General features: G+C 41.9%; 1 protein-coding gene across 3 annotated transcripts; it reads right to left on the minus strand.

The window, feature by feature from the left end:
• Positions 1-2,095: 2,095 nt before the first annotated feature.
• Positions 2,096-13,389, minus strand: pan2 (poly(A) specific ribonuclease subunit PAN2). 3 transcript variants are annotated; one of them, XM_041945356.1, is made up of 26 exons: positions 13,323-13,389; positions 12,537-12,842; positions 12,239-12,408; positions 11,980-12,100; positions 11,770-11,847; positions 11,414-11,684; positions 10,752-11,097; positions 9,248-9,344; positions 8,899-9,018; positions 8,640-8,759; positions 8,422-8,550; positions 8,132-8,331; positions 7,845-7,993; positions 7,587-7,693; positions 7,378-7,476; positions 7,185-7,273; positions 6,753-6,897; positions 6,497-6,634; positions 6,303-6,362; positions 6,126-6,216; positions 5,882-6,039; positions 4,848-4,991; positions 3,799-3,978; positions 3,576-3,669; positions 2,573-2,776; positions 2,096-2,446 (listed from the first exon to the last, which is right to left on the minus strand). In XM_041945356.1, exons 2-26 carry the CDS (start codon positions 12,822-12,824, stop codon positions 2,412-2,414), a joined length of 3,633 nt encoding a protein of 1,210 aa, XP_041801290.1. In that variant the 5' UTR covers positions 12,825-12,842; positions 13,323-13,389; the 3' UTR covers positions 2,096-2,411. The 3 variants fall into 3 exon arrangements, with proteins under 3 accessions (XP_041801290.1, XP_041801291.1, XP_041801289.1); XM_041945357.1 differs by having other exon boundaries at positions 2,585-2,776; positions 13,350-13,373; XM_041945355.1 differs by having other exon boundaries at positions 13,350-13,373.
• Positions 13,390-13,642: the final 253 nt, after the last annotated feature.

Consider the following 13,642-nt stretch of genomic DNA (forward strand, 5'->3'; position numbering starts at 1 on the left):
CTGTTCACTTATAGTTTTAAATATGTTCATAAATGTATGAAACACTGAACTTTCCAAAACTGATGTTCTCAAGTCCTTTGCAAATACATTAATGGATAACATGCAGTAATTAAAGCTAGACATGGTTGGCTCAAATGCTGTAACGAGGATAAACTAGATTTTTTTTTTTTTTAAATACTAAAATGTGACACTAATGCATGTACGACCAGCAGAGGGCACCATTACTCTTAGAAAATGTTAAAATGTGATTTTTCAGACGCAGGTTTGGTGGGGGAGCAGTAAAGCACAGTTTGATAGTTTAGTTGAGTGGTTCCTCGTAGGGTCACCACAGAAGTCTGGAGAGCAAATTAGTGGGAGAGGAAAGTTCTGATTAACAAATTTGTGTTCATTTTTTGGACATTTGTCTAATTTTTTGTTAATTATTTGATTGTTTTAGCTCTTGAGCCTCACATGTGGGAAGTTTAGAGGGGAAATGTCTCTTTGGTGGACCAGATAAGAACTCCTAGACATCGGAAACATGACAAAGGGCCCAGACTATACACTGATTACGAAAGGGATCACAAGCCAAAAAGATCAGGAGCCGCTCATTTAATCCTTAACTATGTATCATCGTTTCTAATCTTAGGAATTACACATTATTAAGCTTATTTTTATGTTAAAGCAAAAAATGCTGCGTCCCATCTCCTAAAACAGTTCATTTAAAATGCACTCACATGCCGTCACACATGCCCCTGCCATACAGATAAATGACAATAAAAAGATATAAAGATGTAATAAACAGGAGGGGCATATCAGAAGCAACTATTTGTACATTGAACCAAAAGCTATTGCACCTTATAAAGATACTATTGTGCATTATATACAGATATTTACAAATGTCACTGCCCTCACTATCAGCAGAAAAGACCTGCAACACAGTCAGGTTCTTTTGACCATAAAACACACCTGTCTCCATTACTGCCAGTGAGTATTAATCACTTTGCTTAATAATATAACTCCATCACTGAGTAGAATTGTCCTAACAGGGAGCCTAACTGCAGAATGTCACATTGAAAGCTGCTTTAATATTGAACATTTAAAGAAAACCAAGTTTTAAAATTCTCTGCAGAATTCATCAAACATCTTCTGTTCAGTCTATCGGTGAAACTTTCCCAAACTGTAACAGATGCAAACTGAGATGAGCAGCTTCCTACATGTGACCTCATTGAAGCTCGAAACATGGTGGTCAGAGTTCACACTTCAGTTTTAAATATGGAACTTCATTTATCATCCATAGTACTCTTTAGAGATTAATCTAATCTTAAATTTCATGTTTTTTTTTCAATAAATTTTTTTTGGTCTCCTCATTCACCACCTGCATGTAAAATCATGTACAACCTAAAGAGATACTCCTCAGATATTTCACGCTAGGATCAACTTTTTCCAACAGTACACAGACTGAATTTGCACTAATATATAATATACTCATTTTAATAATTTCTGCCATTTTTCTGGAGTAAAACAAATAGAAGTCTCTAGAATTTGTGAAAGTTGGAAGGCGTGTGTGCATTTTAATCCACACAGGTGTGCATCTGTTTGTTTATATTACTGGTAAAGAGGCTGGACCATATGATTGTAAACTCTTTGTATAACAGAGACTTTGTCCGTGCCTTGATTTTATTTCATTTTCATCTCTTTTAAATAAATGTATGCAAAAAGGCATTTTGCATTCTGAGGTTTGTGAGATATCTGTTTAAGTATTTAAGTGAGCAGCCACAATCTGCCAGTAAATGTTATCAAACATGTCAGGAAAATAACGGGCAAACTTGAAACCAAGCACGCGCAACACTACAAACTTTACAAAAAGATGGGGAGCAAACTTAATTCACTGTTAAAGGTCCAGTATGTAGGATTTAGCAGGAACTATTGGCAGAAATAGAATATAATATCCAAAAGTCTGTTTTCATTAGTGGAGAATCACCTGAAAATAAGGTATTCAGTTGCTTGCAATCTGAAACCTCACCACTAGATGCCACTAAATCCTTCACACTGGACCTTTTAAATAGACTTCTCTGCAAAATATGTTCCCAGTTCCTGGTATTAAACACAATGTATCTTCTAGTGCTCATGATATGTTTATTTATTTACATTCACCAAAAAACACGCCAATTTCTTTTTTCTTTTTGTTTTTTTAAAAAAAGACTTCAAGATCTTAAAATACAAATTAATTTCCTCTTTCTGAAACCAAACTTCCTGGACCAAGAGTAAAAATTTTGACACGATTAAAACTGCTTTTGAGCTGAAGTGGGCTCTATGGGCCACAAAGACCATGATAAACTCTGTACACAATGAAAAAAGTAATGCAAGTACAAAATATGACACTAACTGAGCAAGCAGTGTTCAGTCACGACTCTCCGGTATCACGGTGCAGCTCACAGGCCCATCACAGAGGGAAACACAGCAGCACCTGTAGGAGGAAGGAGAGTGCTTTCAGTCCACTCACACAGACACTGTTCCTCATGAGGGCCTCGCATCTAAACTCATTGTTACTTCATTAACAGCAGCATACATCTAAGTCAAAGTTATGTCGTACTTTTTGGGCTACCTTGACCATCTCCTGTGTCTGAATCCGGGACTTTCCAGTCCAGCTGGCGGCCTTTTTCGTAGAGTCCCTTCAGGACCTTCCTCACTTCATCGGTCCCACCTCCACGACTCAGCTCCAGGTACTTCCTGTACAGCTGCAGAGCCGTGCGGGCGTCCTCTATGCTGTCGTGGGTTTCCCCCTGGATGTTGAGGTCTGAGAGAAACAAAGAAAACAACAATTAGGACCGACTCATCATAATGACTCCTGCAGCAGCATTTCAGTCATTAAGCATCAGTTTGCAATGTGGATGTTAGAAGTTAAAAAAGGATTCAGCGCTTAAGTGCCAAAACACAAACATCTAAATTATTCACCAAGACATTTGAGAAGTAGACTGACCTCAACACTACCTACCAATATCAAAAAAATTGTGAATCACCTGTGAATCAATTTGATGGTTTATTGACCCACAGATGTTTAAGCCACCTGCCTGTCAACAGAATTATGAGCCATTATAAATGAAAAACTTGGACCAGACGTGTAGTTTTGTGTGTTTGTTTGCCTCAGCCATGAACCTCTGCTGCAGTCAGCAACATTGTTTTCTACTTTAACTTCATCATTACAATGAGGCTAGTATATTCAGCTGATTAATGTTAAACTTTTCTCCATGTTACCTGCACCCAGATTCCCCCCGCTTAACTGCCAGCAAAAACCCATGATCATCCTGCGGGATTTGGTTTAGGGCTGGTGTTCAAACTACACATTGTACAGTGCTGATCATAAGATAAGTGCTCCATTATGTTCACAAGCTGGTCTCTAACTGTGTGTGTCTGTTTGGTGCTGAGAAGGTAGTGCACAGTGGTTACAGCTTAAAAAAAAACTGAGCATGAACCAAAACATTAAACAATGAGCTGAGGGAACTACGGTCAGGTGATGTTTCTCTGTAGATTTGTCACTATGAGCGACCCCTTTCACAGTAATAATAGTAACGTCGGTAACAGCCATTTTAACTTACCTAGAAAATACCAGGCAAGAAACCTGAGAGAAATCATCCTCTTGCGTGGTAAATGAAACAGGTAGACAGTGTCGATGACTTGATCTTTCAGAACCTTAATAACAGAAAAAACAATCTGAAGTCACCAGTGCTCAAAAAGAAATCTGTAGTGAGATCTTTCCTTCCTCAGTGCTTTTAATCTTAGACTTCCATGCATCTGACTTCAGGTTGTGAAATAACATACCAATAAATTAATAACGCGAAAGTCCTTCTGTAAGCCGTGGCCAACAAAGCGAACTCCTGTGTCGATAAGGAAGCGCAGCTTCAAGTAAGTGGACTTCAATGTGGTCAAATGCTTTGAGGAAATCTTCGCATCCAGGTCTCCTGGTTTGATGCCAGAATACTGCGTCAGATAGTCGACGACCTGGAAGAACAAGCGTGTGTCAGCGTCAGTGGAGAAAGCAGCGTTGTTCTTCAGGGTTAATCTCTTGACTTTGCAGCTTTCATCACAATTAATAAACGAAAGGTCTACTATTAAGTTTTCTGCCTGCTACGAACAAACTAAACAAAGCAGTGATCAATCACTGTTAGGGCGGCACCAAGTGTCAGTTTTTTACAGTCAGAGCTTCTATCAAGGTTTTTGAATGAAATGTCTGTCGTCATATTTTGTGACATCATCGTCCTAAAAAAATCCTCAATTTAAGTTGAGTTTTGTCAACATAAATACATACGAACATACTTGTATGTGAGTATTTAGAGCTTTGATACGACCGCCTCTGACTGCCCACAGAGCTATCTGATTGGTTACACGTCACAAGCAACAGCCTATCAAAATGAAAGGGAACTGCAGACTGGAGCTGCTCTGGTGAGCGAGCAGAGCTGCAGTTGAGAGCAACACAATCTGATGATCTATCGAATATTGACTGAGAATTCAAATGTCAACATTATAAATGAAGTTTCGAACTATTCAGTACAGTCCAAATTACCATGATCCGAACATTAGGAACCATTTCTGTGATGCTTACTGTCCGAGCAAATACTATGTTAATGACTGAACTTGTAGCAGATTATCCTGCTTCTTTCATTTGTACGAGAGTATTTTTAACACTAACAAAAGGACACACTTTAGCGACAGTGAAGGTCACATGATAGAGGTGGCGAATGGAAAAAGAGACATCTCATCATAACAGTTTAGGCGAGTGTATCCTGTTTCCTCTACATTCAAAACTTCATTTAAAAAGCAATGATGTTTTGTTTTGCTGTTAGACCGTTCCGGTGGTGGAGGTCTCTCACCTGCTCCTGCGTAGAGATGTAGTCATCGATGAAGGGCACCCCCTCGTTGGGGCCCTGACCCCTCACACAGGTGATCCTGGCCACAGACATCTGGCTGGGCTTGATGGTCGACTTGGTGCCGTCACTGCGAAGTTCTGCCTCTTCCTGCAAACGCACACAGTCATGAGTCAGAATTACAATGACTTTACAATGAAACCATCATTAGATGAGCATCAACACACTTACATTCACCTCCCGACAGGCTCAGTTCATCATATTATACCACGTAAAATTTGCCTCCATAGAAAGAAAACCAGGTTTATGCATGTGCACAGCAAAGACTTCTAAGAGTACTCCACCAATTAAGCATTGTATTCATTGTTAGACACAGATCAGAACCAAAGATATATTTTTTCCTTCCATGCATCCTCCATCCTCTGCCGCCTACATTACTCATAATCCAACTCCACCACCAACAGTTCAGTCAGAGACTCAGATGTGTTATGCTAGTAGCGGCTAATCTCGCCTTGAGGCGGTAGCCTCAGGCAGAGATTAGGAGCAGCCTACAGAGGTCTGGTGAGCACCTCTCTTAAACTTCTTTGTATCTCAGCACCAACGGAGGCCATTTATCAGCCTTCCTGCAGCTCCCTCTTCTTTCACATATGCAGCAGTACTCCCAAAGACCTGTAAACTGACTTTGATGCTTTAAATTGGTTCCTGTTTCCAACAGGTAAAGTCAAACCGGAGTGGGAGGATGAAGGGATCAAACAAGGAGCGACAGGTTCTCCTATGAAAAATAATTCCATCCAAAGTCCAACTACAGCTGGAAGTACCACAAAGTGGCCTCTAGAAGTCTTCTTCATGTTTCTGGTGAGCGTCAGGAAAAAGCATTTTCTAATAATAAGCAAGCTTCCAAAATATGGTCAGCAGCTGGAGAGAAATCTGATTACAGATTACGCCTGAATGTTCCTGAATGGCCAGTTTCTTGACTGCATGTGAGCACACTGTGTGACAGAGTGAGGTAAACAGGCAAAGGCACCATAATCCTGACTCACCTGGTTGAGTGTGACAAACTCAGCGTCCAGCCCCACCAAGTCTCCAGCCTGCGGCATCTCGCTGACCATGAGGGGGATGAAGGTGGCGTGACTCTTCCTCTGCTTCCGAGCCAACGAGGCCTCGGTCAGCAGCACGCTGGCATCTATGGGATTTTTAACTGAGACAAAGAGCAAAGCATGGGCAGGTAAATCAGTGCACCTTCCCTACCAGCTAAATCTCCAGATTTCATGTCTGAAAACTTACTGCGCAGGTCATATTTGGTATGATAGTTCCTCTTGGCGTAATAGAGAATAGCTGGTACTTTCCAGCTCACATCAAACTGAGCAGCTTCAGCCTTTGATGAACAAAACAAGAAAAATACTTTCACGACTGCAAATGTGATGTTTCATTAGTATAAATTAAATATAGTCAAAGATTTACCTTGTCAATTGGCTCAATTAAGAAATCATTGAAAAGGTACCACTGCTGGTGTGTAACTCCCTGAAACAAACATCATTTTAAATGTCAGTTTTCAAACACAGAAGTAGAAAACATCAACCACACTTTGTCTGAACGCTGACTTGGAAGCAGCAAGTGTGTCCCACGCTGTATTTCCTATTCTAAGCGCCACTCACCTCTTTTCTTTGATGGTAGGTCTCTCCCACTTTGATGTGTGCAACCAGGTTTCCACCAGTGCGAGCATCCAGGATGTGAGGCACTGTGACCACCAAGTCATAGAGAGAAGCGCCCTCCGCCTCTTCAGCAGCACTTATCTGATCAGAGTGTAACGAGTCGTTAGCTGCATGGAAATCTTTACACCACGATGCCAACAAAGCTAATTACGCAACATCAGTGTTTGAATGCAGAAATCAGAAAATCTTCCTGCCTCACCTCCTCTCCTTCAGGCCAGCTGCTGACCTCCAGCCCCTGACTTTTGCTGATGGACATCTTGAGAGTGAGAGGAATCCAGACATGGCGCAGATCCTCCGCCCGCGTGTCAAAGGTGAAGCCCTCCATACTGCATACCTCCTCTCCACTAAAAGGATGCACAGTGAGGCGAAAGTAAAGAAACAATGGGTGCTTAGACATATCTGATTGGCATAAATGATGTCATTTGCACAGTTGAAATAAATAATTGGACACTTAATAGAAAATATATAAATTGTTTAAATCTTTTTTTTTTTTTTACATTTTCTGACTCTATAGACTTTCTATTATACTGACAGACTGACTTTATATTATAGATGATTAATCAAATCATAAACATGGAATGAAATAACCCACAATGCAATCCTATTTATTTAATATTAAAAGGGATCTTACTCCAGGCACCACTCGGTGGGCATGGGTGGGGGTTCTTTAGGTTTTGCAGGTTCCATCGCCTCTTTTTGCATGGCCTTATTGAAGGCGTACTGTGAAGACAACCAAAAAAACAATTACAGAAACCACGTAAGTAACGACAGGCAAGTCGTGAATTTGAAAATTGCCAAATAAAACCAAAATGAATGTCACTTACCTCCGCCTGAACCTTCCAGAATTCAGCCTCTTTAGCACTGTTCACCTCACAGTTGATGACCAGAACGTCTGGCAGACATCGAATGTTGCGTGTCTGCACCTACAGTGGCACAAAAAGACACTTCATGCACACTGGGGTGGAATCAGACTGAAAGTGTTTGGTGTGTTAATGCGAGCTGTTGATATGTCTGAATGGGAGCTGGAACTCACTGTGGGTTGATACTTCTCACAGTTTTCACACCACGCCTGAGTGCTCTGCTCCAGACAGATGCTCTTCTTCAAGATCTCAGCAAAGTCATATTCCTTTATTGTTTTTTCTGACGAGTCAAAGTGAAATGAAGACATTGTCAGCTAATACGGCAGCTTAATCTGCCCCTGGGTACCCGTACATTAGACTCTCAGAGCCCGGCTGAGGGGGCTTACATGACATCCATGCACAGCAGAGCAGAAAGAGTGCTGTAAACTCACCTTGAGAGTTCTGCTCAGGGTAATGCATGGTGAAGAGCAACGTGAGGGAGGAGCGCACTGTCTCCTTGCCACAGCGACACAAGCTGCTGTTCTCAACTTCACATCCAAAAAGCTTTCCGATGGCAGACTCACCAGAGGAACCCAGAGAACTGTCGACACAACACAAACAAACAGGTGATTACATTTTCCCTAAACTTGATTCTGCAGAAGCTTTGTGCCTGGGTCACCTCCAGACTCACAGAGCTTTGTTTAGGATATGATGTGGCATTATACTAACTACAACTAACCTGCTGCTGGCTCCCCTGTAGGCCTGTGGGCCCTCCTGCTCCTGTGTCTCCTGGTGGAGCTGGGTGAGGATGAAGCGGTTCCAGCTTTGGATTAAGCGACCGAGTCTGGCCTTTCCTGTTTGCTCATCTGAGTCTGCGAGGATCAGACCCAGCGCCGAGGCTTCAGGGATGGTACGAAACGCTCGGAGGAAGTTACTGGCCTTGAGAGGAGACAGGAGAGGTTGGATTGGCTAATCTACGTGGTGGACAGCGTACAGGGGTCATCGTCAAAGAAAAACAGTAATAGCTACCTGACATGGATCTCCTCGTGACAAATCCAGCATGTGGAAGAGGAAGCCAAGCTCACAGGCCAAACAAAACTCCTTCTGGCACAAGTGATTCTGCACTAGACACCGGATTGGCTCCACAAAGTATAATACCTAACATGCCGACACAGAAACAGGAGAACGAATCCGCTTTTATATGATCCCTCAAAAATAACTTAAAAACCAGCTTCCCAGTTTCTTACCTGGATCATGCAGTTGCAGTAGGCATTAGGGATGTGAGGCTCCAGGCCAGCAAACAAGGTTCTGTTGTAATGTTTGAAGTCAAAGTCTTCCAGTCCAAGCTTTGAGTATTTAATTGTGACCTGATCAAACACAAAGACGATCACATATTTCAGAAATGAAAACTTACTTCAGACACAGCAACAGCAAGCAAATTATTATATGATAAAAATCAAACATTCTTCTAAATGAAAACCAGAATGAAATATGATTAAGTTCAACCTTTCTGTACTTTTTGGGAACCATGTAGAGGTGTGGCTCTTCATCACGCCCGATCGGTGATTCGGGGACCTGGTTGTAATTATCATAATCGAGCTCCACGTCTTTAATTTTGTAAGGAACCTGAAACCAACACAGAAAATACATATTAGATTGTTGAAATCTATGTAGAAAATGTGACACCGAACAGAGCAAAAATGTTTGTTTTCTAAATCTGCATAGAGCTGAAATGACAATTCTAAGGCAATTTAGCCGTGTATTTTATTTAAGTGTTTTTTGACAGTGGTTTCAACAACAAAAGTCTGTTGTAAGGTAACATCGCATCTATGTTCATTGTCTGTTTTTGACATGCCTGGTTCCGAGGGCGGGTACGAGGATTTGCTGCATAACCAATGAACCCAACGGTTTTCATTGTGCGCAGGATTTCTGGGTCTGCAGGAGGGGCTCGTCTGTTGGAAAGAACAGATGAAAATATACTGAGAGGTGTTTCTAATGTTTTGTTCATCCCGTTTATATCAGTGAGTGTAGACTGGATATTAGAGAAAGATCTCGATCCAACAGGAATCAACAGCACCACAAACTACAGCCTCCACAATGACCAAAAAGTTGAACAAACAACAACAGTTTCAACAAAAAACAGAGCATTATAACTTTCATGAGAGAACTGAACACTGCCAAACCCTGGCTGTCTGGGACCTGTTACAGTTACACTCGTTTCAGAAAATATCACAGCATTTCACAGTTACTATTATTACTAAACTTAAAGAAATCGGTATACTGCTGCAATCCTAACGTACATACAGTATTCCTAACTGTAATACTGAAATTTCAACAAATGTGCTGTGGTGGAAATTGCCATTACAGTGCAATATCCAGAAAATGTGCAAAATCTCAGCTGCTCTTGTATTGTTGTTATATCTTATTGTATTGCTTTATATCCTGCCTGGAGAGTGTTTCCCACTGACTAATGAGACACTTCACAAACAAGTTAAAATGTGTACATCAGGAGCAACAGTCCACATTAAAATTTTATTCAATCTAGACAGCAAAAAAACATTAAAACACTAATTTCAAGTCAGTTCTTATCCCCATTAATTGGCAAAGTAAAAGTGACGGCAAATCAAATTGTGCTTCAAATTGTTCTGGAGCCACTCGCCATAAAGTAAAACACTGACATCACTTCAGGAGAGTTTGCCAACCATGACTACAGAAAAGAGAAATGAATGAAGTTCCTCATCGTGACTAAGATGAGCTCATATATCGGTTTGATGTTTTGGTTTCATTCTGCAAAGCTGCACCGAAGCTTGCGATATTCCACATTTCTGCTATTGTCAGCAAATCCCGTGAGAAGACCCAAACCAACAATGTGCTAGTGTGTCTCTCAATAATTTCCAACTTCCCTGTCTTGTCTGTGGCACTCAGCCCCAAGCCCGTCTGTTCCTAGTGAAGAAGTAATTCTTTAAAAACGGACACAATTTCCTAAAACAACTGTGCACTTTTTTTTTCTTTTTAGCAAATACCACTTAAAGAGGAGTAAATCATGCACTTGTTGGCAACTACTTTTGATTTGATGCATTGCAGAGTATTTCCTGCAGCAGGACGGTGTATCTGAGTCTGACTCAGTGTATAAACAGTGCATATGTTCATCATACTGAAGGAACATGTTAACCAATGCAACAGTGGAGTTCAGTGGCATGTTTTTCATAGTTAGTGGACAATAATGAAGCTCTTAGCACAGAGGAATAAACTAAGGATCACAGGATACACAGTCAATACTTGTGTATGTTGTTGCTTTCATGTAGTGTTGCTGTTATCAGTTATATAGGATCAATTGAGAGCGCTTGTGACTGGGTTACCTTGGGCTGGGTGTAGCCAGTGCAGCGGGCCAGTCTGACAGCAGCTGCTCTGTGCTGGTTAGCGGCATGGGGATGAGTGAGAGAGGCAGCAGGTCGTGGTTCCAGTCCAGCTGAGGCAGTGTGTCCACAAGGCAAGGCAGGGCAAACTCTGTCTCCCGGGAGTAGTCATTAAATGAAACCTCTGGAGCGTCAGACCAAAGGTGCACGCATCCTCCAGAGTCCCCGAAAGCCAAAGCTTGTTTACTGGATGATACGTCAAAACTCATGAGCAACTGTCCCACAGTGTTCACGTGAAAAATGTCAGCCAAATTGGCGAGACCGGTGGGCTCACAGAACTGGCACTGACCTGGAGAAAGTGGAGGTGGAACATTATTTCCAAATTACATGTGCCAGTATTCAAACATCTTAATTAAAATACCTAAGTGACTGAGGTGGAAATGGTTCCTAAATATATGTAGCCTGGACAGTTATTTCCAGATAGCACTACTAAGGAAACACTTCCACTGTCATGACAAAGATATCTAAGTGTGATGCTGAAATATAAATTGTGATGTTTATATAATAAAAAGCAAGGGTCACATTTATTGACCACACTGTTTAGAAAAACAAGTGCAAGTCTACAGAACATGCATGAAGGAGAGCCCTCTTTTCCCAGTTGATACCTGTCTGTGAGATGATCGCCAAGCGTGACGTGTAGGTAGGAATGAAGCGCAAAAAGAGGGGGTCCACGTGCACCTGAAGTGGTGTTACGGCTCGCATCATACGGAGGTCATACACCATGAGGAAACGGTCACACGCCAGCCCATTCAAACCTCGGCTGGAGAACCCGCACGCAGCCAGAAGGTTTCCGTGAACATCGAAGTCTGAGAGGCTGCCAGAGAACGCATCAAACTCGTGCTCCATCTTGAAGGTACGCAAGTCACGAAGGGTAACCTGTTGTTAACGGAGGGGGAATGTGAGTGTTGTGTAAACCAGAAAAAACATCTTTCACCAACTGGCTTGATAAAGTCATCCTCACCTTGCCAGAAGTGTGGCCACAGAAGAAGAAACGGCTGGTTTGACGCATTATTGCCACTCCAGGTACTTCAACAGTGAACTGTCAAAAACACACGGCAATAAGTAAACTGTCAATCACTTGCTTTTATGTATGTTATTCTTGAATAACATTGTCCTGAGCTGCAAGCATAGACAGCTGTAGATGTTAAATAACTTAATTGCAATGTCTCACCTTTTGTGTTTCTTGAACAGTATTCAAGTCAACTTCAACCACATAGTTTTGTAATCCGCCCATAAGCAAGGTGTTGTTATCAGTCATGAGAAGACTATGCATATCAGCTCCTTCCTCCATCCTAAAATGCACAGATTAATCATTAATAATCCTAAACTCTAATTAATCAGGTCAGTGAGAGAATAAATCAATGTACTGTTTGCCTACAATCATCTCAGCACAAGCACATTTGTCCCAGGCAGTGTTTTGGGATACTTACGGATAATCAAACATAACAAGACCCCCACGAGTGTGGCATTTGAGGTTGCTCTTGGAAAGGAACAGGACGCCGGTTTCCAAACTCTGAATGTGTCGGATGTCATCTGCTGCATGCACTTGGAAAGAAGAATGACGGCCCATTGTAGGGCCAAAGAACGAAGTTACATGACCCTGGAGAAGAGAGTACAAGAATAAGATGGAATGACATGGCTGCAGAGTATTTGTGCATTTTCATTGAACGGCTGACATCCTGCACGTTTCAGAAACAATCTATACTCCATCATAATCAGGGCTCTTACTCTGTGGTTTCCCATCCAGAGCATTTCCTCTTGGAGATCAAAATGTGTTGCAGTGACTGGGATGCCAACTTCTGAAACTGCACTGTGCAGCTCAGAAAACATCCCCTCCATGAGGTGCACAGGCTCGGGTACAGTCACCGCCAGACCCTCTGGGTCCAGCTCCACACCCTGCAGTAAGTTTGGGTTAAGATGGGGGTCCATGGAAGGCTCCATCCCCGAGTCCAGAGTCCCGTGAAGGCTCGGGGGGTAATCACCCATCCCAGCGTCGAGGCCGTCAAAGTTCATCATGGGTACAGCTAAATCAACCTGCCGAGGAATGACAACTTCTGTGAACACTAATATCACCATAACTAATAAATGTGTTCATTATTTTAATTTGTTTTTGATCAACTAACGTTGAAGTATGGCGCAACATCTTCAGGCTCACTTTAACGTTAGCTTTGGTTTGGCTAACAGCTGCTAGCCCCGGAAGCTAATGCTATAGCTAACTGCTAGCAAAAGCCTCCAAAGTTACAGTTATGATACTAATTACTGAAATGTGAGCAGAAAGCGAAGGAATCGTTCCTCCACTCAGCAACAGCGGCGTCTCACTATTTGTATCTGATCAGCTAGCTGCCGTTTACGGTGCGTCAATTTAGATAATGTTAGCAGCACCATGAAGCACTCAGACGGACACTGCTGTGGTTCCACAGTTTCTACACCCCAAATATCCGCTTTAATGAAGAGTGTGTCGCGTCGTTTACGACACTCAAAAACTTGAAATATCAATGTAAAGTTTACACTGACCTATGTTTGTAATACGATTTACCGCACCTGGATCCATGCTCATTTCATTCACAACAATAACACACGTTTAAAAAAACAAAAAAAACATTTCCGGAGCAAACGGGGATGCGTTCAAGAGCAGCGCTGGAGGCCAGTATTTTCCAAATTAGTGTCTGTATTCACTCACACGCGTCAGTGCTTTCTCTCAGCTGTCTTTTTAAAACCTTTAAACGTCCAGCAGACATAGGAAGATTCATTCATTAATCCAATAATACACTGATGATGTTTTGTATGTTATTAACTCCATAATATCTTTACCAATGAAGCACAGTGAGTCAGTG

Source organism: Chelmon rostratus, chromosome 10, assembly GCF_017976325.1.
Source record: "Chelmon rostratus isolate fCheRos1 chromosome 10, fCheRos1.pri, whole genome shotgun sequence".
Taxonomy (NCBI): Eukaryota; Metazoa; Chordata; class Actinopteri; order Chaetodontiformes; family Chaetodontidae; genus Chelmon; species Chelmon rostratus.